This window comes from Salarias fasciatus, chromosome 12 (genome assembly GCF_902148845.1).
Source record: "Salarias fasciatus chromosome 12, fSalaFa1.1, whole genome shotgun sequence".
In the NCBI taxonomy this organism is placed as follows: Eukaryota; Metazoa; Chordata; class Actinopteri; order Blenniiformes; family Blenniidae; genus Salarias; species Salarias fasciatus.
The window spans coordinates 6,259,936-6,286,410 of record NC_043756.1 but is presented as its reverse complement, the minus strand read 5'-3'; the positions used below and the strand labels follow the sequence as shown (position 1 = coordinate 6,286,410).

The 26,475-nt window shown below is 45.2% G+C and overlaps 1 protein-coding gene across 3 annotated transcripts; it reads left to right on the top strand.

Moving 5' to 3' along the window:
- Positions 1-556: 556 nt before the first annotated feature.
- Positions 557-25,831, top strand: ep400 (E1A binding protein p400). Of its 3 annotated transcripts, XM_030103997.1 has the most exons (54): positions 557-727; positions 2,119-3,476; positions 3,585-3,692; positions 3,806-3,890; positions 4,146-4,265; positions 5,930-6,342; positions 6,439-6,738; positions 6,944-7,129; positions 7,251-7,391; positions 7,509-7,587; positions 7,780-7,817; positions 7,917-7,974; positions 8,058-8,147; positions 8,511-8,624; positions 8,729-8,919; positions 9,036-9,213; positions 9,306-9,442; positions 9,523-9,692; positions 9,793-9,967; positions 10,053-10,189; positions 10,381-10,567; positions 10,808-10,977; positions 11,123-11,310; positions 12,303-12,590; positions 13,892-14,056; positions 14,390-14,542; positions 15,259-15,323; positions 15,417-15,706; positions 15,853-16,055; positions 16,377-16,546; positions 16,761-16,957; positions 17,081-17,192; positions 17,340-17,645; positions 17,740-17,814; positions 17,965-18,099; positions 18,184-18,228; positions 18,461-18,614; positions 18,796-19,031; positions 19,119-19,292; positions 19,379-19,426; positions 19,507-19,643; positions 19,729-19,785; positions 19,889-19,967; positions 20,422-20,586; positions 20,719-20,764; positions 20,846-20,952; positions 21,135-21,336; positions 21,427-21,560; positions 21,913-22,143; positions 22,258-22,432; positions 22,534-22,676; positions 23,796-23,948; positions 24,045-24,122; positions 24,941-25,831. In XM_030103997.1, exons 2-54 carry the CDS (start codon positions 2,154-2,156, stop codon positions 25,253-25,255), a joined length of 9,426 nt encoding a protein of 3,141 aa, XP_029959857.1. In that variant the 5' UTR covers positions 557-727; positions 2,119-2,153; the 3' UTR covers positions 25,256-25,831. The 3 variants fall into 3 exon arrangements, with proteins under 3 accessions (XP_029959857.1, XP_029959858.1, XP_029959856.1); XM_030103998.1 differs by lacking the exon at positions 4,146-4,265 and having other exon boundaries at positions 13,892-14,065; XM_030103996.1 differs by lacking the exon at positions 557-727 and having other exon boundaries at positions 2,154-3,476; positions 13,892-14,065.
- The last annotated feature ends 644 nt before the right edge of the window (positions 25,832-26,475 follow it).

The following is a 26,475-nucleotide window of genomic DNA, read 5'->3' as shown; positions in this document are numbered from 1 at the left end:
GCAGCCCTGCATGTTTTCCATGTCTCCCTGTTTCAACACAGCTGATTGCAATGAGGCTCGTTATCAGGCTTTCTGCTGGACTTGGCCATGAGTCTTCATGAGATTCAGCTGTGTTGAAGCAGGGAGACCTGGAAAACATGCAGGGCTGCGGCCTCCAGGACCGACTTTGGACACCCCTGGCCTAAGCACTCACTTGGTGGAATACTCGACATGACACACGATTCGCGTTTTTCTTACTAACACTAGGTGGCACTGTTTATCTGCACCACAAGCAATGCTCTCCCTCCTCCGCACCTCACAAAACACATCACGTCCGTCGTGTTGCTTTGACTGCACTTACTCCTCCAAACCACAGCGGGGCGCTGTGCACTGACAATTCAACACAAACGCCACGTCGAGTTACAAGGGTTTCATTTTTCTTTTTTCTTTCTTTCTTTTTTTTTTTAGATTTCTTTATTTACAGCAAACACACAAAAACCGTAACATTCACTTTTACACATCTATGGCTAAAGACGTCTTCCAGGAGCTAAAAGAACATCCGGGTCACACGGACGGGGTTGACGCGTCCGCCATGTTGCTGAATGAAGTTAACCTAGCTTCAAAACATTGAGTTGCAGCTAGCAATATCAATATTTTATTTTTCACCAAGATACATTTTGTTACGGTGCGCTACCACCTGTAAATATGACTTAGGATTTATCAACCCGCCACAAAATCTCAATCCCTTGTAAGTAACACTGTTTGTCTGATAAATGTATTTATTAATCGGGAGCTGGCCTGTTAGCACGAAACAAGCTAATCGTTAGGATGGGTTAGCACGCGTCCCGTAACATGGGTCTTTTTAAATACTGAGGCGACACTGTAGATGATAATTTAGTTCAATATTTGCAGTCATTTCCATTGTTTTAGTTGTAATTGGCTTAGCTGTGTACGTATGTTTGCTCATTATCGCAGTTGCATTTATTGTTGTTCCAATGCTAACGCTAGCGATCGGTTTGCCCCGAAGTGGAACTGAAAGGTAACGCCGTAAGCTCATATTAATCGATACAAAGAGACTGCCGCTGTCAGATGTGCTGGATTTCACAGGGATGTCGTTTTGGGATGTTTTTCAACGTGAACTATAAGCGACACCTTATATTAATATCTTAACCGTGTGATTTACGGTAGAAATTCAACCATGTCTATGTGATCTACCGGCAGCTGCAGCGTATACCTCTTTCACCTTTGTTTGAAATGCAAATTAATATCAGCTTGTTTATTGTAGTGCAAGAAGAATCTTAACGTTTTCTTTAGATGTAGTATGATATGGTTATTCATCTGGCAGTGTTAATATTTTTGTTGATGCAAACGTGCAAAGGATGCTGTATGAACATCAAATTGCTGTAATGTACAAATATCAAGGTGTCTTTAAAAGCTGAAGCAAATCCAGTGATAAAAACGACAACGCCTTTACCTGGATGACTGAGAGTCTCCGCAGAGATGTTACCGCTCTTAGAATACATTTGCAATTTTCCCAACATCGCTTGCATTGAGCGGCATTCATATTAAGATAAGTTTAAAGGAATATCTTGAAAATACTTTATACATTTTTAGACGATACAATAATGTTGTGTTAGTTAATTGTGTTGAAATGCTTAAAAGAAAACCCTATAGGGAGTATTCAGGTAGGTAACAGTAATTTATAGTTGTGTTATACTATATTTTAGTTAATTTTTCATGTAAATTAAAATACTTGTAAAATGTATGTTTAACCATATTCTAACCCTAATTAGTCCAGCCAAGCAGCTGCTTTGTGCTTAAAAAAAAAACTAATAAAATTGCATTTTGATGCATATACCATCGCTTATATTTTTTCAGTAATGCCAGTCTGACACAGTTATCTCTTACAAAGTATGTATCTTTTTGTACTTCAACTTGCTCAAATAAGAGTTAATTATTGTATGAAATGGGTAAGTGAGTTTGCTTTAGATATTATCAGAATGTTGCAGTCATTTATTTTGTGGCTTTCTGCCTTGCAAGATTTTTATAGTTTATGACTTAACATCGTTGTGTAGCACTCTGCTATATTGTTTTGCATTCTGGATTAAAAATGATGTATTCCTTTTTCTGCTTTCACAGATTATTGTGGTTGGACATAGTAACAATATCACGCAATGCACCATGGAAGTGGATCACAGAACATGCAACGACAGCTCCAGAGATCCAAGTCTGTCACTGGGTCAGAAGCAGAGGAGCAGCCGCAGCAGCAGCCTACCCTGGCAGTTACACAGCAGCAAGCTACCGTTAACCATCCTCAGTCTCCTGTGACCACTTTTACTTCTGCTGCCAGTCCTTCAGCTCCCCAGTCACCCAATTATCAGATAATCATGAGTCGCAGTCCTGTAACTGGGCAGAACATGAACATAACATTACAAAACGTGGGGCAGATGGTGACTTCAAATCAGCAGATCACGCTGACGCCACTCCCCATCCAGAACCCAGCCTCCCCTGGCTTCCAGCATACTACACCTCAGTGGAGATTTGAACATGCTCCATCTTCCTACATCCAGGTCACTTCACCTGTCCCCCAACCTATTCAACCTCAGAGTCCAACTCAGCATAGCCCAGTGCCCCTGCAAGGTGTGACGAGGCCAGGAGCTCCCGCGGCAGCTTTGGGTGTGTGTGGACAGAGTCCAACACGATTCGTTGAAGCCGGTATGTTAATGCGGCAAATCAGTTTAGGCAGTCCGTCAGGTAGTGGACACTTTGTATATCAGGAGGGGACAGGACTGGCCCAGATTGCCCCCGCCACAACTGGCCAGGTACAACTCACCTCTCCAGGAGCGCCAGGCTCTGTGAGGGAGCGTCGGCTGTCTCAGCCTCATTCACAGACTGGAGGCACCATTCACCACCTCGGACCTCAGAGTCCTGCTGCCACTGGTGCTACTCTCTCCACTCTGGGCAGCCCTGGTCACATCACCACTTCCCACCTACCTCCACAGATTAGCAGTATCATTCAAGGACAGCTGGCGCGTCCGATATTTGAAAAGACTCCACAAGGTGTGGTTGCAGGAGTGGGAACCACGGCCGCGGCGTCTTTCAGCGTACCTGCCTCCATTCCACCTTCGAGCCCATCCCTCACCAGCCCACCACAAGGGATCCCCAACAATCCTCTTGCACCCGCTGGCATGACTGTGGGCACCAAGAAGCAGGTCACCAAGAAGTTAGAGGAAATTGCGCCCTCCACACCAGAGATTGCCCAGCTAAGGAAACAGTGCTTAGAGCACCATACCAAGAAGATGGAGAGTCTGAAAGAAGTCTTCAAAGAATATCTGATTGAACTTTTCTTTCTTCAACAACTGCAAGGGAACATGATGGACTACCTAGCTTTTAAGAAAAAGCCTTGCGTTCCTTTGTATACTTATTTGCGACAGAATGACTTGGACCTTGAAGATGAAGAGGAAGAAGAAGAACAGTCTGAGGTCATCAATGATGAGGTATTACATTCGCTGGCTTCGAATGTGGAGATTTGTAGATGTTTTAAATGTTGAGCACATTAGGCCCTTTTGTTGAAAATGCCTCTGTCATTTCTTTATTTAAAATAGGTAAAAGTTGTTACTGGAAAAGATGGCCAAGCAGTGACGCCAGTCGCTATAGCAACACAACTTCCTCCAAATGTCTCTGCAGCATTCTCCACCCAGCAGCAGTTTCAGGTAATTAAATTTGACTCATTTAAAAAAAACATTTTGATTAAATTTTGGATTTTATGCCTTCACATTCAATCGGGAAGTATGTGACGCCTTTGGAGAATTTTTTTTTTTCCCAGGGACACCAAGGGGGTGCTACTGGCACTCTTGCAAACTCTGGAGACATGGATGCCTTTAAGAGGCAACAGGCTATGGTGCAAGCAGGTAGGGCAAGGATCGTAGACCTCTGTCTCTCCTATGTTGCTTTGTTTCCTCCCCGTTTGCTTTGTTTTCTGTTTGTTTTCTTTTCTCCCTCTAATTGCTTCTGCTTTTAGATATTTGGCATCCTCTACTAGCGCTCTGTGTTGAAGTCTTAATCCGAGGAAGGAGAGGTGACCTGTAAGGTCCGCAGAAGGTTATTCCTCTGTGCCGAGTACTTTTTTTTTGCGTTATGAGGGTATTGTGTGTTTTAAATCCCAGATCAGGCTAAGAGGCCCCGGATTGACGTTGGTCGCCATGGGCTGATTTTCCAGCATCCTGGTGTAGCTCCTTTAGGATCACCTGGCGTTCCACTCCAGCAGCTTATGCCGACTGCGCAAGGTAGGAGTGCTACTACCAGGCCGTTCTGTGTTCTGTTCGATGCTGCTGGACCCATGCCTTTCCTTAAACTGAGGAGTTTTTTTTAAAAAAAAAACGTGAACCACAACATTCATCTTCGACAAACAAAACTCCAAGCAGCATCGACAAACCGATCTTCATCCATCTGCTGGATTTCTCAGCAGTCCAAAGGAGGTTCAGGTTTAGCTGTACCAGCTCCAACCCTCTTTGTCAGGATAAATGGGGAAGAAGACAATCCATGTCTGAAGAAGAGTAGCCACTCATTGGGAAGATGCCATGTCTTATTATTTCCTTTTTTTGTTTCAACTCTTGATCACCTGTCGTTATTCATCTCTTCTTTTCTGAAGTTCGTTCCTGTTAGTCGTCATTATTTGGACCGACTTTCCTGAGCTGATGGATTTTTCAGCTAATTTGGAGGTGGATCAAAGAAAGTGGGTGCCCTGTGGGAACGAAATCACTTTCCAATGGGCTTCGCCTGTTTTCCCATTTTTATGAATCCACGTTTCATCTTTCCTTTTTGATTTCCCATCGTCATTCTGTCACGAGTCCTTCCCTCTTCGATTGTCAGTCCTTGCGGCACCGAAAGGACTTCAACATCACCAGCCATCAATCTTCGAGAGTGTCTTTTTTTGCCATGCTCACGTTTGGTTGATTTTCGTCCATGTTCTTTCATGACGTTTTGTTCTGACTTGGCTTCTTTCCCTCAGTCTAAGTAGGAGGGGAGACATTTGGAGGAGTTGTGTTCACGGCACGGGTTTTTGCGATTGTGTGGGTGTGTCAGGGCCAGGTGTTGATGGCGTCTAGGCAAGGTGGTGTGGCGTGCAGGGAGGTAAGGCAGGTGCTGCTTTAGTGTGCACAGCTCCGCTTAGGCCTGCTGTCTGCAAGACCCCATGTGTGTCCTTTTGCTCACCTGTGTGCTTTGTCGCTATGTGAGGCATCCAGATGCCTTGGTTATTGCCAGAATGACATCGCTTCATGCATGCCAAACATATGGTGTTTTTGTGAGTGTCTGCTTTGTAGTTTTATTTCCCCTTTCTTCTCCTTGTCTCTTTATTTTTCTACTTTTGTTTTTTGTTCATTTCTAACATTTCTTCTTTCTCTCTAAGACCTTCTTATCTGATTGCATGTATAATTTGATGTTTTAAACCACATTCTCTCAACATTTGAAATGCAATATTTTGGTTTTGCATTAATCAAAGTAGTATTTTATTTGAGAGACATGTAGATTCTCATATTGATTTCATTTCTTCTGTAATCATTTTGCTGTATGAGTTTCATTAGTTTCCGCTCTGATCATAAAGAAGTAGTACACTACTGTTGAATATGATGAATACAGTTCCTCTAGCTCATTAAGGGAAGGTTGAGGAGCTTTAACAGCTCAAGTTCAAGTAGTCTTTTGAAATTTAAATTACATTTTCAATATCAAAGTATTAGATTTAAAAAAGTATTTTCAAAGGGGTCTCTCAAATGAATATTAAGGGAAAGCTACCAAACGATAAAAAACTTTTAAAACCACAAAAGGCACAAGAATTTTTAAAGCACTTCACTTGCAGTGACAAACTTAACAACTTTATTTTTAACTGTTTTTCTCTGTGTTGCTTTCTGTACTGCCTCTTTGTCCTATACTATGGTTACTGTGTATACAGGCGGGATGCCGCCTACTCCTCAAGCGGTCCAGATTGCAGGACAGAAGCAGAACCAGCAGCAGTACGACCCGTCGAAGGGACCGCCGGTCCAGAACGCCGCCAGCCTGCACACCCCTCCCCCACAGCTGCCGAGCAGGTTGCCTCAGGGTGCGCTCCCGATGGCCGGCCTGCCCATGCCTCTTAGCCAGCAGGCTCAGTTAGTGGACAGTGCAGCTCAGCCGGGTGCTCAGCTTCAAGCGCAGGTCAAAGTGCAAGCAGGGGCTGCTGTCCTCACCACAGTGAGTCCTCACACACAGCTCCAGGCGCAACTTCAGCAGCAGATGCAGACAGGTCTTCACCTGCAGCTGCAGCCCCAGCAGCAGCAGCAGCAGCAGCAGCAGCAGTCCCAGGCCATTCTACAGCCGGGACAAGCGGTCAGTCGGCGCCAGACTTTACAGATACACTTTCCATGCCTGTGTTTGATCTAGACATTCACTTTGCTATACTTTTTTTTTGTCTCTTCTCTACAGACTGTGGCACTTGCACGCCCCGGTACGGAGCCAAACCAGCCAGTTCAGAGGATTTTGACCAACTCAATATCAATAGCATCCGTGTCTAATGCCCCCCTGACTGCTCCCAACGCCGTTCCAACCGCACACGCTGCAAGTCCTCTCCGTCCTCTTGGCTCTAACCTCAATCCTGGCACCCAGTCTAAATTGACTGGAACTAACGGCATCTCCGCCATCAAGATAGGTGGCTTTGGTCAAAATACAAACATGCAGTCCTCACAGGAGGGTTCTCAAGATAAGCAAGTGGAGCAAGCCAAACTGGTGAGTTCCTGAGACGCACTGATTGAATACAGATCGCAAATGAATACAGGCCTTGTGGTGAATCTGTTTGATGTTTATGATTAACTTGGTGAATTGTTCTTTGTATGCACTGATTGAGCAAGTTTTTAATTTAGTGATTGAGTCGACCAAATTTGGGGGAGAATATGTGGTGTTTTTGATAACCACTTCTATTTCCATCTCCAAGGAGAATCAAGTGCACCAACGCATCTCTGAGCTGAGGAAAGAGGGTCAGTGGTCAGCCAGTAAGCTACCCAAGCTTGTGGAGGCGTCACGGCCCAAATCCCACTGGGACTACCTCCTGGAAGAGATGCAGTGGATGGCTGCTGACTTTGCCCAGGAGAGGCGATGGAAGGCGGCGGCTGCCAAGAAGGTACGACAGACACATAAGTTACTACAGGAAATTTAAAATTGCATTTCAGCTCGACAACAAGATTTACTCCAAAACTGGCGTCTTGTTGAAAACCTGATGTTATTCACTGTCAATGCTGCAGCTCGTTCGCACCTGTGCCCGTTATCACCAAGAACAGAAGAAAAGTGAAGAGAGATCAAGGAAAGAAAGGGAAATTCATCTTCGCCACATTGCCAGCACGATTGCCCGAGAGGTTGAATTCTTCTGGTTGAACATTGAACAGGTTTGTCCATTTAGTTATTTAGTAATCTGTTTTTCCTGACCACATTGAATGTCTGATGAGAAGCAAAGTTAACCAGTAACCTGGTGAATTTTTTCCCCTTTTTTTCCCCCCCCATAGGTTGTGGAAATCAAGCTTCAGTTTGAAATTTATGAGAAGAGACTCAAAGCGCTAAGCTTACAACAGGCCTCAGCTAAAGGTACAGCTATTGGACTTAAACCGGAACATATTTGCCAAAAAATAAGTTCAGTATTTCATGCATTATTCTTTCCTGGTTGTATGAGATACAGCCTTCACCCATTTGTTCTGCTTAAGTTTGCTGTCCTGCTTCATCTTTTATTAAAAACAAAAACTTGAACATTTGCACTGAGTTTGTGGTTTTGCCTTACAGTATCAAGCCAGTCATCAGGGGATAAAGCCGATAAAGAGGTAGGTGTTGCAGTGGCATACTAATGAATGTAAACACACATTCATCATCCTAAAAGATATTTATACCCCATGTTTTTTTTTTCCTTTCTTTCTTTTTAGGAGGGGCCATCTGCAGCTAAAAAAAGAAAAGGCAATTTTTCCTTGTCTGAAGGACATGGTATGTGATACAAATAATGGAACTGACTAAAAGGACAAAGTTAAAACTTTGCATATTTGATTAAAAGCTGTTTCCACTGTCAGGTACCGATGAAGAGAGCACCATAGAGGAACAGGAGGTCATGGAAGGGGAAGCAGACCACAAGGCAGAGCTGGTTGACCTCGCTAAAGACGGTACTTCATCTATTTATCTAAGCATGGGAATTATTTTAATCAAACAGGATGAATTGTTTTGTGTGGTATTCATTTGTGTATGACTTGTGTACTCAGTTTTTCAAATTTAGGGGTGTCCACGGTTTTAGTTGGAAAGTATTGAGTAGATAACTAAATTGTGTGTTTATGACGGCGAGTCAATGAAACCAGACCCAACAACAAAGCTTGATCATTTATTGAGGATCAGTAAAACCAGCTAACTAGAAATGTCTTTTATGTGTTTTGTAATGAATAAAATAGCATTTTAAGACATTGAGAATCCAGATAATTGCCCATCTTTTTGCTGATATGTCTTCATTAAAGGCTTTTTTATTTGTCTTACAGCTGAGATGCCTCTAGATGCGTTGATCAAACAGTATGCCGGTGCCTATGCTGACAGCTTTGAGTGGCCTCAGCCGAGTCCTCACAGTGATGAGGATGAAATGGAAGAGACTGACGGTAGCTTTTTGTCACTGGAAAATCTCATTTTTATCAAGTTTGCAGTTGTGATTGTAGAATATTCAGTAATGTTTTATTGTTTTCTTTCTCTCTCTCCCCCTCAGAAGTGGAGGGTCCTGCAGGCAGCTCATCCGAGCCAGTGCTGATAGACTCCCTGCTTAGTGTGGACCAGTACCGTGGTGCCGACAAAGCTGCTTCCTCTGACTCCAGTGGAAAGTCTGGCAGAGACATAGCAGAAGTGGCCGCTGCGACTGAACAAATCCTGCCTAAGGGCAGCCTCAGAACCACTTCAACTGTAAGAAACACACTTATTTAGACATTTAAAAAGAGAAAATGTGAAGAATGACTTCACTTGACTTTATTTCCTTTCTTCTTTCTCTTTCTGTATTTTTTTTTTCTTTTGAAAACCAGACACGCAGCCCAGCTCCTGCCCTCTTGCATGGATCACTGCGAGAGTATCAGCAAATTGGCGTGGACTGGCTGGTCAACCTTCACAAGAAGCACCTCAACGGCATCTTAGCTGATGAGACGGGCCTTGGCAAGACTGTGCAGACTGTGGCTTACATGGCTCAGCTAGCTGGGCAGGAGGGTGAGTCTCACTTCAGTGAAACTCATCATTCTAGTTCATTGTCTTTTGTAAAGATTGAAATTCGGTGTTCAAAGACTTGTTTTTGTCGACAGGCATCTGGGGACCCCATCTTATCATCGTGAGGACATGCAGGTTGCTTAATTGGGAAGTGGAGTTCAAGCGCTGGTGTCCCGGCCTGAAGATCCTTCTTTACCTTGGCAACAGGAGGGAGCGCAGATCCAAGAGAATGGTTATTTGTTTTAACGTGGCTATGAAATCACTCGATGTAAAAGAGGTTTTGTCTATTAATGACGTATAACTGCTTTACAGTGGTGGGGAGAAGCGAACAGCTTCCATGTTTGTGTGACGTCCTACAAGCTGCTGATGAAAGACCAGAATCATTTTCTGAAGAGGAGGTGGAGGCATCTGGTCCTGGACGAGGTGCAGCTCATCAAAAACATGACGGAAAAACACTGGGAAACAATCTTTTCTCTCAGAAGGTGAGCTTGCTGATCAATGCATTGTTTTTAATGTCACTTTATTTGTTTGTACCAATGTAAAGACAACAACCTATCTGAAATATCTGTCTGCTTCTTTCAGTGAGCAGAGGATTCTCCTCATCAACACTCCTCTCCAGAATACTCTAAAGGAGTTGTGGACCATGATCCACTTTCTCTTGCCCGGAATTACCAGGCCCTACTCCGACTTTCCTGTGAAGGCAGGAACAGACCAGAATCAGGACTACTGCCACAAACTGGTTATCCGCCTGCACAGGGTGGGTATAGGGCCTGAATGATGCGCTCACCTGTAACCACTAACTATGCCATTCACATAAACCCTCGTTGTGATCTTCATCGTAGATGATTCAACCCTTCATACTGAGGCGCTCCAAAAGAGACGTAGAGAAACAGCTGCCGAAGAAGTACGAGCACATACTGAAGTGCCGCCTGTCCAGCAGACAGAAGAACCTTTACGAAGACATTCTCACTCAACCAGGGTGAGACATTTCATCCCAATGGATTATTGTACTTTTTACATCATAAATCAGCCTGTGTGGCCAGATAAAAACTGCAATGGAGTTTTAATCAGAAATAAAATACTAACTAGACTGTACTGAATACCGGTTACAATATGTTAGCTGTCTGTGTTGTGGTTATTTGGTCTGATGTATCTTCTGTGCCCCCTCAGAGCTCAGGAAGCGCTGAAGACGGGCCATTTCGTCAGCGTGCTGCAGGTCTTGATGCAGCTGCAGCGAGTGTGTAACCACCCCGAGCTGGTGGTGCCCCGAGAAACTCACAGCTCTTACTACTCTTCCTCTTTACAATACAACGCTCCATCGCTGGTGCTGGAGGCTCTGCAGAATGACTCGAGCAAGGTGTGAACTGTGACTTTCGTCTTTCAGGGACTTACACTGTCTTGTGGTTTGATATGTTGGCAACGTTTCAAGTTTGTCCTTGGATGCTCTGTTGCTTTGTTCAATTCTTCTTTTTTCTTTCTTTCCTGTTTTGTGATATATTACATGTTTTCAATGCATCTTTTCTGTGTCTGTTTTACACACATGCTGTAAACGATCAACACTGATCAAGTTTTGTCCTGTCGTTCAATTCCTTCCTAGACGGCTGACTTGTCCATATTTGACCTCATCAATAATGACAACAAACTGACCCGGTATCAGACAGAGGAGGCACTACCCAAGCTAAAGGTCACTCAGCAGCTCATCGAGGAGATACACTCTGGTCCAGATCCACCACCAAGACCAAAACCATGTCCTATAAAGCCCATGAGGTGAGCGCTGCATCTCCAAACACTAGTGCGGTTAAACATAATCAAAGTGGAAAAACCTCTCAAGTTTTCATGCTGCCCTCCAAAGTATCCACTTATTTGTTTTGGAATTTACACATTATGATCATTTTTTCAAAACTCTGTCCAGGTTGTTTCAGCCGGTGCAGTATGGCACAAAGCCTGAAGGCCGTCTCGCTGCCTTTGCAAGTGCAGCCGGACAGAGACCTCCAACAAGCTCCCCGACAACAAGCACGTCCTCGTCCACCCCCGTCCAGGCAGGCCAGACCAGGGGCAAGTCCCCCGTCACCACTGCTACAACCACACCCACTCCCCATGGTAAGATTCTCCCCGGAGCATTTCTAGATAGCAAACTGGTTAAAACATCAAGATTTCTCGTGGTGGTTTTACCTGATATGCTCATACCAACATTAAGCCTGTGGTGTGTGTGTACATTGTACATTGTTAAGCTGCAAAACTGAGATGCTTTTTTTTTTTAACCTGATCTATAGTCAGACTTTGAAGATATTAACTGCTTTGTGGACCCTAAGTGATTGGAGTAAAATCCCATCAAGAACACATCATGTACACACATCTATCTGATTGGCCAAATCAGATAAAAGTTGTAAATAAGACAGTGATGTGGTGTAACCCAGTTAATGATCCAATCAGACTTTATTGAAGCTGCACATTGGACTGCTTCCCATCTTTGTGTTGCTTCACCCACATTGTTTCAGGGAAAACGGTGACACCAGAGCTGAACTGGTTGATTCAAAAGAAGCTGCTCTTTAACCTCATACCCTCAACAAGAACAAACCTTTATTCACATTGATCCACTGACCAAATTAAATTATAATGTTGACACACATAAGCCAACACATCAGTTTGATCACTTTATTCAGTTTGATGTAAACGGGGCAAACTGATCACTCCACAAACTGCAGTCTGATTTATCATGAAGTTATGTGTGCAGATGTTAAAGGGTCTGACTGTATAAGAACAATCCTGATGCAGAGTACAAGTGTTTTTTTGCTTTGTTTTTGCAGAGCTTATTCTGCTACCAAAATGTGTGATTGACTATATGAATACTTTGCAAAAAAAAATCAGAATGTAATGAGCCATTTTAGTCTAATCTGTGTAGAATTACTAATGTTCTTGATTGTGTATGATAAATAATCTAGCTGTAACACCCCTGAATGTGGCTTGTTATGTTGGTCTACCACTGCTAATTGAATTTATGGGGAAAGTGTTTTGAATTGTTTGACTAAATATTGGGTCCCCTCCCCTCCCTTAACATGGAGTCCCATCCCGTATTGCCTTGTACTTTGCAGCAGCTGGAACAGCTACTCAGAGACCCCAGGCTGCCCCGCCTGTCAGCAGCAGCAGCAGCAGCAGCAGCAGCACTGTAGCCCCCTCTGGGAACAGTAGCGTTGGTCAGCATGTGTTGGGGGCTGCCCCCGTGACCTTAGCTGGCACAGTGGTGGGCTCTATGGCTCCCATCAACCAGCCTGGGTTAACACAGGTCCCGAGGCCAGCGATAGCCCCCAGCCATGCCATCCAACCCAGCTTATTGTCCCAGAGGCTGGTTCTTACATCCCAGGCCCAGGCACGGTTGCCTAGTAAGTGGCCTGCCATCCCCTCCTTCTCAGCATTTTCCCCTCCACCTTTGGCACAACAGTCCAGGCTGCTCTGCACTGAGGCCTTTACTCGAGGCACTGCTGATATGTATTCAGTCTTTGTATCGTCCAGATAAATGACTTTATAGGTCCAGCAGACGTCGCACTGCTTGTGCGTCAGTAGTCGCAAATCATGAATACTTTTACAACTCACCGTTGAAAAAGTTAGTAAACCTGTAGCCATATCAGCAGCATCTCCCACAACCTCAGCCTTCCCCGTTTTCTTTCTTGAAACCTGCATGAACACTGAGAATGACCCACTTGAGTTAAACCTCGCGTCACTGTGCTGTTTCACTGAATTTTTTTTTTATTTCCCCCTGGCTTTTAATCGTAATTTTTCCCCAGTTTACTAATATTCTTTTCTCTTGCATTAGCCCAGCTGCTGGAAGAAACCCCCCCCCAAACTTTATTTTTTCTTTTCTTTGCTGATGTTAAGATTTTATTCTGACATTGAGCAAAAATGCACAGCATGTGGAAGAGTTCCCACAGGATATCAATGCTTTCAGCCTCAAATGTGGACAGAGAAACTTTTTAAACCTTTTTTTTTTTTTCTTTCTTACTTGTCTTGATGTTTTTGGCTGTTCAAAGAACTGCAGCGCTGCGATTTGAGAGAGACTGTGAATGTGATTGATTCTCACCAAATTCAGTCCGAAGAGATTTCAACCCAGCAGGTGTCACTGAAGTTTCAGATGATTTGGACACATTTTCTCTGTGCATCACTGAATTCAAATGAATCAGTGCTGTCTGACGCCGCTGCCTTAAAAAACATGAGCACGATAAATTGGCCATGAAGGCTTCTAAACCTACCACATCAACACCACTGTACAGTGACGTGTTATTGTCTCACATTTTGTTTTTAGTCCATGTTTTAAAAGCCAAGAGCAGAATGATCTATTGGAAGTGTCGCAAATATTCATGACAAACTGGGCAGTACTTGTTTCAGTAGCTGTGCTTCAAGACATCAAGAAATTCAGCAAATGTGTTTTTTCGTCTTTTGTTTTAGGATCTCTGTCTCACCCGAGGACTTTCTTTGTAGTCATTTCTTCTCCCTTTCAGGGTTTGAAAGTAGGAGCTGCTATGATTCTGTTGTGGAGAGGAGCTGTGCTTGTTCCACCGATTAATCCACCCTGGTTCTGCATGCCTGGCCTTTTTTTCACCCTTGGACTAACGATCACTGTGAAACTGCTTCTGGTCTTTTCAGTTCTGTTCCTGATCATTTCTTTCCTCTTACTTTTGTGTTGAAGGTGGGGATGTAGTGAAGATTGCTCAGCTGGCCAACATAGCGGGCAATCAGAATCGCATCGCGCAGCCGGAGACTCCCGTCACGCTGCAGTTTCAGGGCAACAAGTTCACGCTGTCGCCCAGTCAGCTCCGCCAGCTCACCACCGGGCAGCCATTGCAGCTCCAAGGTACACTCGGTAATGTACATCCCATTGTCCCACTTTATTTCATTCTTTTCTTTATGTCCATTTGATGCTTTTTTATGTAATTCACCTTTTTTTTTAATCTATTATATCACAAAACATGTAAATCTTACTTTTATATGTGTCATTGTTTTGTGTGACATACTCCTCTAATCCTGTGTTTATCATCAGCTTTTCATCATAGGAAAACAAAGTTTGATAAGGACATCAATAAATCTTGTACATAGTCTTTCTTATTTGATTCTACATTAACATTTTAAGCATGTGTCTGGCTCCTCCTAATAAACTCCCCATACTATATATATACCATGGATTTAGGCAACATCCTGCAGATTGTGTCAGCTCCAGGGCAGCAGATCATTAGGCCACAGGGATCCATGCTGATGCAAACAATTCCTCAAGCTGTTCCTGCGTCCAGTGCATCAGCTACACCCGGCACACCTCATCCTGCCCTGTCCACCACTCAGCAAGGTGACCTATTGTCAGCAAAGACACTGCATCACTAACACCGTCTTCTTACGTTCATGACATCAACTGGACAACTTGTGACGATATTGTTGAAGGTTAAAATATTGTTTTGTATTAGAAAACATGTTGTTAGAGCGAGCTCGCCTCCTTTTTCTGTATGACGTTCTGGAACTAGTGTCGTAAATCGATCAGTTTGTTTACCTGAGCAGCTTGAACTGTTGGAATTGTCCATGATGTCATGCACAGGATTGTTTTTGTTGAAAGGATGTTTACTCTCATATATGCATTCTTTGAACTTATCAGTATTGGTCCATTGAACGTTGACCTATAGTGTCACAGATACAGTCTGTTTCTGTATGGGTCCAAATACAAACCCCACTAGTTTTCATGTTTCCAGTCAGCTGGCTTCCTTTATTGGAGTCCCGTTTACCCTTTGACGTGCTGTTTGACTTCGGGGTCAGTATTGGACGTGGAGCTCTGAAGTGTGCACGGAATACGTCATCCTCTTGCAGTCCCTGTGTTCATGCAGGAGTTGATGGGATTTCAGCCCATTATCTGAGCTTGATAGTCACACTTTGAAAATGTTGATTTCAGTGGAGCGAAAATGTTTCTATGTACTTTTTAAAGTCCAGTTTTAGGTGGACTGATGCAGTAATTTTCTTTCTTTAGATGTCATGTAAATGTAGAAGTGTCTTTGACATTGCATCTTTTTCTTTAAGCGTTGGGTGCAACTACAAATGCGACATCAGCTTCTGCCAAGCTCACACCTCAAAGCGGCAATCAGGTCAGTGCATCACTCTGTTCTAAAATCGCTTTTTTAATGCCCAGCTTCACTTCAGAATTAACTGAAACAACGGGTTGTCGCTGTGGCTTTCAGGAGTCCTCAGAGGACAAGAGTCAGCAGCTGAAGGAGCGCTTGAGACGCCTGTTCGAAGCGAATGAGCGGCGCTGCAGTCGGAGAGTGCTGTACGGGTCGGACCTGCTGCAGGCGTGCACATTGAGCTCCGAGCCCGGCCACACGGCTCTGACCGCTGGAGGCTGGCGGTGGGTTGGCAGGGAGAGCTGCCTTCGGGCTCAGAGGACATGTGTTGCCACCACATCGACCCTGCAGTCCTCTTTGCTCTCTGTGGAGAATCAGCAGGAAGCTGCCAGCAGCCTCATCAAGAGGTATGTCGGCACATCTTCAACTCTGTTTTTATTCTTTAAGCCACATTCCAAATGTTTTTCTCCCTTTATGTTGTAAATCAACACCTGTCGCCAGTTCATGTGTTTTCATATTTCAAATAATCCTGATGCATCTGGTTTTCTTTCAGACTGATATGCGTGGTGCCTCCAGCTGTAGCTCCGCCTCCTCACCTGTATGCAGCCAATCCCCCAGTTCCCTACAGGCTGGCAGAGAAGTCCCTTCATCGTCGGCTGCTGGAGGCGTCGGCGCCTCATCGGGACGACATCCACCGTTTAGCATCCACACATGTCATCTGCTATCCTGACTTGCAGTTAATGCAAATGGACTCAGGTTAGTCTTGGGCTTTTTTCTTTTTTTGTAATGAAACAGCAGCAGGCTAGAAGAGCAAACATGCAGCGCTAAAAATATCATATTCATCTCAATCTCTGTTTTGTTTTGGTATGACTCATTCAACCTGTGTAGGAAGCAGGGCTACTTCATTCTTATTACAGTTAATTTTTTTACGCAGAGGAATTTGCTCTCCACACACAGCCATCTCTGCGACGCGTACACAGTATTATTTTGAATAGGCTTATTTTAAAGGAGCAATTCAGACACATGCCCTCTTTATTCAACAAGCGTGCTAAATTCACATGTTCTTCTTCTCCAAAGGTAAACTGGAGGCTCTTGCCATTCTGCTGCAGAAGCTCCGGTCGGAGAACCGTCGTGTGCTCATCTTCACTCAGATGTTAAAGATGCTCAACATCTTGGAGGCCTTCCTCGACTACCGGAAACTGGCCTATGTGCGCATCGATGAAAGCCTCAGCCTCGATGAAAGACAGGTACACTGGGGAAAAACAAAGATTATGTCGAGGGCACTAAAACGTCTTTCTTCATCAGACCTCATCTGTGACGATGTGGCTGCTGAATGTTAACAGCAGCCACTTAAGTGACGTCTGTGAAGGTTATAATCATCTATGTGAAACTCAAAGGTCAGAGATGAGTAAAAATACTGGATGTAACGGATTATCTTTTGTGTGGCTCTTGGTTCTGCAGGAGAATATGAAGAAGTTCAACAGGAACAGGCAGGTGTTCTGCAGCATCCTGACGAATCGCTGCTGCTCCACCGTTGGAACGGTGTTCGACGCAGACACCATCGTCTTCTATGACACAGACCTCAATCCCAGCATGGACGCCCGCACTCAGGAGTGGTGTGACAAAATAGGACGCTCCAAAGATATACATATATACAGGTGATACTGTCAATACAGTGGATCGTTTATTCCAGACAAATAATCCATATAGACTTAACCGAATGAGGAGATCAGCTAAAAGTTTTGCGATCTACATCATACAAATAATTTTGTGCTGCACAGGTTGGAGAGTGGAAACTCCATCGAAGAGAAACTACTGAAGAACGGTACAAAAGACCTGATCAGAGAGGTGGCGGCTCAGGGCACCGACTACACCCTAGCTTTCCTCACACAGGTAAGATGAATTCAGACTTCTCTAGCTTCAAAGATTTTTAACTTTGAAAATCTTTTGAGGGAGTTAAACACACACAGTTTAAATGTAGCTCCTCTCTCAGTAGTTTTATCCAGCTCAGGACCTAAAGTAACCTGTTGTTGTTTTTAGCGAACAATCCAGGATCTGTTTGAAGTGGAGGCGGGCTCGGGAGAGAAGGTGGAGGAGTTCGTGGTTCTTCACCAAGAGCCCTCAGTTTCAGAAGCCATATCTCCCAGAGTAGCCAGGCCGTACATCCAAGCACTCCACAGCATAAACCTGGACACCCAGCCAGAGGAGGACGACCAGCAGGACCAGGACCAGGAGGAGACGGAGCAGCTGGCGGGCAAGGAGCCAGCAGAGGCTGATCAGGACTCAAACAGCCAGGTCAAAGAAGAGCCTGTCCAGATCGAGGAGCTGAATGCAGTCATGGAACAGGTAGATCTGCTTTTAGAGTATTAAACACAAAAAGTACAAGAAATAAATCAGAAAAGGTTTGTTTTTTGTTAACTTTTACTTTTCCTCCAAACAGCTCACACCTATAGAAAGATACGCCCTCCATTATCTGGAGTACCTGCACGTCAGTGACGACGAAACTGCTCTGAAGGTAAAGTGCAACACCTCTCTGTAGATTTCAGGTGTACACTCGGAGATGTTTCGCAGCATAAATGAGTCGGTTGGTGAAACGCGCCCTTCTGTGTTCACACTTTGTAATATTTGACTGAGTGATTGCAAACTCTTTGTGTACTTCCCTCAGGAGCGACTGGAGTGTTCAAAGAGAGGCTGGGAGCTGCAGCAGCTGCAGAAGCTGAAGGAGGAGGAAGAAGGGAGGCAGATGATAGAGGGAGATGAAGATCTCTTCACCTACACCAGAGAGGATGCCTACAACATGGTGGGTGGCAGCAGTGATCTCTGCTCATGGAGCGAGCTGGTGTTTGTAGCTGTTGACATTAACCTGGTCTCTGCAATTTAACAGGAGTATGTGTTTGATGCAGAGGATGGCCACACAGAAATCATGCCGGTAAGACGCCACGTGTGATGTATTGAAAGAAACCACTAGGATTGTTGATATTTGTGAATGACAAGGTTTTTAAGCTACATCACGCATTCAAGTAATACACTATGGATATTATACATGGGAAGCTTTTATCTCCCCTTCCCAAAATGTTTATTAGTTTTGTTTTCATTACATTTATTGCCATCGAAACACAATATTCACCGTCATCTGACTGTATTTTGATTTTCAAATACAGCTTTGGACCCCGCCCACACCACCTCAAGATGACAACGATATCTACATCGACTCTGTGATGATGCTGATGTATGACACCACACCCATGCCAGAGTCCAAGCTGCCTCCTATCTACATCCGCAAAGAGCACAAGAGGCTCAAGATGGATCCCTCAGGTAAGGACGTTGTTGCTGACGGCCTTCACCAGCCTTTGTTGCACATTTTAGTTTGTAATTTCACTCCACTAAATAAATTCACTAGAGGAAAATATTCCAAAGATGGAGATTAGATTCATCTCGAAGTGTTACTGTGATTTTTTTTTTTTTTTTTCGGCACTTAATTGTTTTCATTGTCCAGCAGCTGCCAGAAAGAAGAAGAAGGGTCACGGGGAGACGGTCATTCCTCCTCGATCCCTTTTCGAAAAGGCCAGCATGCTCAAAGTTCGCCGGGACGGCAAAGACCAGAAAAAGAACTTCTCCCTCAAGCAGCAGGCGCCGTTCGCCAAGCCCCTCCCCTCCCTGGTTAAACCTGCGATGGAGGCGAGCCAGGACAACCCCGAGTGGCTCATCAGCGAGGACTGGGCTCTGCTTCAGGTGCTCTTTCCCCTCACGATCCCTCTTTCTAAACTAGCAATGAACGGACGTCACGTACTAAGACGCACGTTGTTCTGTGCCCGTCAGGCTGTGAAGCAGCTCCTGGAGTTGCCGCTGAACCTGACAATCGTGTCTCCTGCACACACGCCAAACTGGGATCTGGTGAGCGACGTGGTGAACTCATGCAGCCGCATATACCGCTCACCCAAGCAGTGTCGCAACCGCTACGAGAACGTCATCATTCCCAGAGAAGAGGGCAAGGTATTGATTACTCTTTTTTTTTTTTTTTTCTTTTGTTTAAAACAAGAAAATAACAAAAAGGTGATTGTGGTAAATATTTTTTTCAGCTGGTGTATGAAGCAAACCCCAAGAAGAAAACTAAGAGCATATACAAGGTACTGTTCTCTGCCTGGTCTCTGGTTTGTCTGAAAGCTTTTGTGATTCGAATTTGCTTCAGTTTTCTTTTCTTGTTCAGTCTAAGAACAGCCGGCCTCTGAGGACCAGCCAGATCTACACGCAGGATGACAACTCCACTCACATCCAGCTCTACAACAGCCGCTTTGAACTCATGAAGATCATCGCCAGCAAGAGGAGCCCGCCCATCAAACCCCTGTGAGCAACTGCTTAGTCCGACGATGCCGAAAGCTGCACCGGAGACATTTCGTTGGTTTCAGTGTATATTTTGTGCTTTTTACAGGCTCGGCATGAATCCTTTCCAGAAGAATCCAAAACATGCTTCCGTCTTGGCAGAAAGGTTTGTTTTGGGTTTTTTTTTTTTTTTTAACAATATTTATCTGGTACTTCAGTCAGTAAAGAAGGAATTGTAAGATGTTTTTTTTCTTTTTTCTTTTCTTCAGTGGGATCAGTTACGACAAGCCATTACCGCCGATCCAGGTGGCGTCTCAGCGTGCTGAAAGGATCGCTAAAGAGAAAAAGGTGACAGTTTGCAGTGAGCTGCTACTTGTGGATGTGTAAATTAAATCAGGCGTCACCATGGCAAATGTTGATTCAATAAGTGAAAACAGCAGAGTGCGACTGTTTTCTTACCGTTTCAACACTCTTTATTACTGTTGCAATCAGATCCGGTCCGCGCTGGCAGCTTCTCTTGATTTGTTATTTTTTTTTCTGTGAGAAAATGAATGCCGTTCCCCGGAGCGTCAGATCCCAGCCTGAGTCTTTTGGATTAAAGAAACGGATTTTTAAAAATGAAACAAACAAACATCCTGAAACCGCCAGTCTGTCACAGCACAAACAGAGAAGCAATCCTGCGTTGTTTCAAGTGGATGGTTCTCAAACACAAGTTTTTTTTTAGACCAGGAGGAACAGCCATGCATGTAGACTGGTTGAAGTGTTGTTCTTTCATTCTCACCGGTGTGTTGCCTGTTTTCAGGCCCTGGCGGAGCAGCAGAAGGCTCAGCAGTTGGCGCAGCAGCAGGCTGGAGGCACCCAGGCCCAGGCCGCTCCGGGTCAGGCCCAGGCCGCCGCTGCCGGACAGGCTCAGGTCCCGCAGGCCGCCGCTGTAGCCGGAGCTGCTGTGCCAAACGCAGCCGTGCTGGTGAGTCCTCATGTCCACCACCGGCTTGTTTCTCCGTAGAGTTCATTTTGGATCTTACAGTTTGTCCTCGAGGAAGATTTAAACACATGTTTTGTGTTTTTATACATTTTTTTTTTCCTCCCTCTCTTTCAGGCTGGAGCTATTAAAAATGCCACTGTGGGCACAACCATCCAGGCTGGTACGCTGACATACATATGGCTCACATTACTTTGCAGTTGGCGTTCCAGTAGTTAATTTATTTCTTCTTCCTTTCCTCCAGCCACCGTTGCGGGGAATGTGATTGTGAACACAGTAGCTGGAGTTCCTCCAAGCCCCTTCCAGGCCAACAAGCGCTTGGCATCTCCAGTCATATCAGGCACTCTCTCTGTGAGTCATGTTCGCTGCTGCTCTGGCTCCACTCAGCCACCTACTGACTAACAGGAATTAATTTACTCTGACGCAAACAGCCTTCAGATCGGCACGTAGCGCCAAACTCCGTAGGCAGGGATAATCATCACAAGTGGTGCGGCCTCCGCTCATTGTTGTGTCTGTTGTTGTTGTCGCCGCAGCCCGCTGGTACGGCCGGAGCACAAGTGGTCCACGCACAACAAAGGGCCGTAACGGCCGCCGCTGCCCCCGCCGAAGTGGTCGCCATCGCCACGGGTCAGGCCGTGAGAGCCGTCACCCCGGTGACGGCGTCGGCGGTAGTCTCTACCACTCTGAGCCCGGTGCAGTCTCAAACCCGCCCGCTGGTCACTCAGGTCACACCAGGTACCGAACGCAGGCTTCCCTCCGAGTTGGTTTCTCAGGATGTCCCATCGGTGTTTTCCGCATTTGACTTCCCTCATGTCGCCTTTCCAGCCGCAGGCATGCAGTTGCCACAGGGGAAACCCCTCACCCCGGCACACCTTCAGATGCTCCGGCAGCAGCAGCAGCAGCTGCAGCAGCAGCAGGGAACTTCTCCTCAGATCAAAACTGTAGGCAAACAACCCCAGGTACACCACACACACTGTTGGAGTCAAACTGAGACATCTCCACCGCTGCTTGAACTGAGAGACTTCTGTGATTGTAGGGTTTCAGAGTTACCCAGTAGTAAAGAAGATTTGACTGGTGTAGAGGACTTTGGAAGTTCGACTTTTGATGTCTTATAGAAATGTTATGATTTGACAATCTATTCTTCTTTGAGGCAGAAAAGGACAATCATTGATAAACAATGTTAAATCCTGTTGGAAGAATAAATGATCTATTCTCACATTACCAGACGATGGTGTCTGACGGCCTTTTGGTTTATATGAACAGGATGTGCTCAGTTCACCGGATCCCTGACGTTTCCATGTTTGTTCACAGGAGTTGCTGAAGATGCACAAACATAAGCTGCAGCTGCAGCAACAGCAGCAGCAGCAAGTAGCCGCGGCGGTGGCGGCGCAGGGCCAGCAGGCCGCTGGAGCCCAGCAGGCCGCTCAGGTGCAGCCTGCACAGGCGGCTCAGGCCAATCCTCAGCTGGCAGCTGTGGCTGCACCCAGACCGGGAGCGGTGCTGACTGGAACCACTGTGGCCAACCTGCAGGTCACCAGACTGGTGAGATTGTGAAAACGCAGGCTTCATTACACATCGATACGACATGAGAAACCCTTAGAATTGCATCAGTCAGTGAGCGACGTTGATCCGGGTACTTTTCTTCCCTCCTCACAGGCCCGGATGCCAACTCAGAGCCAGATCCAGGCCCAGGCAGGACAGACGGCCCAGGTGACCCTCACCAAGCCTCCAGTTGTTTCCGTGCCAGCTGTGGTCTCCTCGGCTGGAGTCACCACTCTGCCAGTGACTGTGGCGGGCATCAGTGTGGCGATCGGGCAGGCGCAGAAAACCGGTGTGTTTAAATCCCGTGCACCTCGGTGCAACATTCACCAGAGCTTCATTCCGGTTGTTTTCATCTGTCTTCATGGTGCGTTTGTGTGTTCTCTCTGCCAGGCGGCCCCGTGCTCAGCGCACCCTTCCCTCAGATGCAGGTCCAGCAGCTGATCCAGATGAAGAAGCAGCAGCAGCAGGCAGCTGCTGCAGCGCAGCAGAAAGCAGGGCAGCCGCAGCAGGGCCAGGCCACCGTGCAGCAGAAGGTAAAGACGCCACGGCCATCATCACTGGACAGGAATCTCTGAATCTCTGTCAGGAAACCGACATCCCCGTCGAGCTACAACCATCATATATGTCCTGTTTAATGTGTGAGCCTCAGGTCACTTGTGAAACTTTTTTTTTTTTCCAATTACCTTGACAGTTATTTATTACAGATCTCTTCCTGTAGCCGAGTGATTTAAGCTCCTCTTGAGACATTTTTCTCCAGGTGATCACAGTATCTGCATCGGAGATTTATACTTATTTGAATGCAAATTATGTCAGATAATGTTCCTCGACATTTAGACAATATGAAGAAAAGCAGATATCTTTTTTTCCTTAACCCATGGCTGCGTCAGTTTTTTAGACCGATTTCCAAGGAAAACAAAAAATCTTACATTTTCAGACCAATGCAATACTACATCTAAAACTTCTGATAATGATTGACCAAAATCATCACTGCATTTTTTTTAATTTGATTTCTGTAATGTGTCATTGAATAAATGAATTATTTCCACGTCAACTAATGCTGTCAGTTTTAATCCCATTGATCGCAATTAATCGTGATTAATTCATGAAGAACTGTCAACAATTAACTTTTTTAAAGTTGAGATTAATTGCAATGAACAATCTAATCCTCATAAATCAGTCCCAATGTCAGGAAAAAACACTATTATCCTCTAGTTCTTTTCTTTGACCCAATTGGCAGACCTCAATGGATTAATCACGATTAAAATTGACAGCATTAGTGTCAACATAACATTACTCTGATAAAGAATACCGACGTGTCCCTTCTATTAAAAAAAAAAAGGTTAAATTATGTAGTTTTTACCCCAGAATCATTGTTGGTTTGCCGCATTCATGTTGACTGCAGTAAAGAATGTTACGGTGGCTTCAGTGTTGGATGAGCTGCTGCTCTCCATGTGTGTTCACTCAGGTTTTTAAGGCCCATATTCCCATGAAGCCTTGAAAGTAACATCAGGTTTCCATTTCTAGCAATTCTAAATATGAGACCCCTTATATTGACTTGTGGTGTATTTCATCCAAATAAATCTTAATGAAAACCAGAAAAGAAAAAAAAAATTCAGGACAGAAATGTTCAGGTCAAGCGTCCCGTCTTCCAGATCGGCACCCAGGTGACGGTGCAGGCGGCTCAGCCGGCGCAGCAGAAGGTGACCTACGCCACCACCACCCAGCTCCAGCCGGGGATCAAGACCCAGTTCTTCACCACGTCCCTCCCCCAGGCGCAGAAGCCCGCCGGAGCCCAGCAGATCCAGGTAGCGGACGCGCCGCCGGCCGCCGCGCAGGCTGTGTGTGTGTAGAGGAAGTGTTGGTCGGTGTGCTCATGTCAGATGTTCTTCTGCTTGTTTCAGGTGGCTAAACTCCCACAAATAGTGCAGCAGCAACCAACTGTGGCCAATATTCAACAAATAGTCTCTTCTCCTCAGCAGGTAGAGATTTGAGGCCCGCGGGGGACCGTCTGTGGTTGATGGCTTCAGAGTGTGGTTAACGCCTCAGGCTGTGCCAGACTTGAACAGTTTCAAAAGCTTCAGTTCCTCACACACAGACCGTCATCTCTTTCAACTACACAGAGCTCGAGACGATGCTGCCTTTGTCACATCTTCCAGGGTTTTTTTTTTTTCCCTTTTCCTTTCAATTTACTCTTTATTGGAAGCCAGAGATTCTTTTCTTTTTTTCTTTACAATTTTTAGTTTCCTAATGGGAAAAATATCTCACAGGGAACAAATTTAAAGATGAATGAGTAAAAAAAACAATGTGTACATGATAATTCCTTATTATATTTTCATTGGACTTTAGTGTATGAATTCCCCCAAAACGTCAGTTTCTGACAAACTCTAGTAAAAGCTTAATTTGCTTTCGCAAAGACCGAGTGTTGTTGCTCGGATCATGAATTTCTCTGGGATTGCCATGGCGGATCATGTGATTTCACGATCAGTTTGACCCCTGATGCCCTTTCTGGTGCATCCAGGGCAGTTGGAGCGTTGTGGGCCTTGCTCAGGGATGCTGGTTCAGGACTCCAACCAGCAAACTTGTGACTACAAGCATGTTGTGAGCAGTTAATCTGACGAGCGACATCGTTCCGACTCCGCTGGTCCCATGTGTCTGCCGGTTGATGTGTTGTGTGGAAGGATTTCTGTCGGTGACGAGGGCAGCCGAGCTCTGAAAGCAGCGCTTCGATCTTGAATGAAATCTGCAGCCTCGGACGTCTGGCGTGAGTTGTAAAGTGTCGCCGCCGTCTGTCTTTCAGATCCAGGCCCAGACGGTCACTCTCACCCAGGCGGCCACGTCGGCGCCCACCCAGGTGCAGATGATCCCGGCGGGGACGGCCACGGCTCAGGTGGTCCAGCAGAAGATCCTCCAGCAGCAGGTGGTGACGGCCGCCGCCTCGCCGCAGATCCAGACCCCGCCTCCGCACAGCCCGGCCCAGCAGCCCGGCACCGCCTCCGCCGTGGAGGCCCCGGCGCAGCAGCCCGCTCAGCCCCAGCAGCCCACCAAGGCTCAGGCTCGCCAGGGGGGCATCCGGGCCAAGACACCCGCCAAGCCCAGCGGGGGGAGCAGTTAGAGGAGGCGGCGCCCTCCTCCGGTCCGCGGGCCCAGAGCCGAGGATCGAGCGAGCTTCGCCTCGCTCTGGACATTTGGAACCTTCACTGTTTAATAGATTTTCAGGGCTGAACTCTTTTTGCAGATCAAAGAGGATCCAGCAGCCTGTCCTTCACTCGTCTCACGAGACGTCGGAAGTTTCCTCGGATAGAAACTTTCAGAGATTCCCCACAATCACATCCTGATCCATCTCAAGACGACCACAGACGTCCGGCTGAAGGTCATGGATAATAAGCTCTCCATTAGAATAAGTGTATTCATGAATAGTCCTTTTGCGTTTGATTCTCTTGTTGTCTGTAGATACTGAATGGAGAAAAATGCACGTTCCTTTAGTCCTTTTGTTTATTTCAGCAAATACACTGTAAACATGTACTTTAGTATTTTGTTTTCTCATGAACCCTTTTTTTATTGATGTTCAAGGAAAAAAAAAACCCTGTAAATATCAACAAAAAACATTTGTACTTGTAAAGTAGTTGTGTTTTCATTGGATTTTTCAGCCTAATTGTAATAAAGTGTTTTGTTTTTATACACAAATTCATCTTTTCCTTTCATTAAATTGTTTGAAGTACTTTAAAATCTTGTGAATTCTTAATGCTCTCCTGATTTCAGTCTGGTATTTAGTCAACACTGGATAAGAAGGTGGCTTTCCAGCACGTTCTGGAATCTTTTGTCATCAAGTTGAAAAAAAATAATTTCCACTCAAATGTTCTGACTGAGCTCCATCAAAACAGGACATTGGAAATAACCCGATCAGATGGAACTATGCCTTCAGTTCTATCACATGAAAAGCTTTTCAAGTTGAAATAAAATTGAATATTGGTGCCAACACATTCTAAACCAAGCATAGAAGTAATCATCACCTCTGCCAGACAAGGGGATGCTCAGTCAGCTGAATTTCAGTTTGTCTAAATTCTTCGAAGCACAGATGAAGTGAAACATCTTTCTAGAATTCAAGTTTGAAAATCAATGTCCACACGACACATCTCTTCAATTTTTATGACTTCATTTAATGTACCAACAGAGAACACCGAACACCTTGGCTCTTAATTTAGAGAAAATATCCTCAACTAGAATAATGTAAAACTCTGAGGGTCTTGGTCGCCATAACACCCCAAAGAAATATGTTTTAAAATTAAAAAGTGGTTTATTATTTAGATTTTAGTTATTTCTGAATATTGGATT

Excerpts from the sequence above, each read along its gene's own strand:
- ep400 (XM_030103996.1), top strand. The coding sequence starts at position 2,154 with ATGCACCATGGAAGTGGATCACAGAACATGCAACGACAGCTCCAGAGA. Across the intron at positions 7,818-7,916 it reads GGGATAAAGCCGATAAAGAG|GAGGGGCCATCTGCAGCTAA; the intron begins GTAGGTGTTGCA and ends CTTTCTTTTTAG. Across the intron at positions 8,920-9,035 it reads GCCTCAGAACCACTTCAACT|ACACGCAGCCCAGCTCCTGC; the intron begins GTAAGAAACACA and ends TTTGAAAACCAG.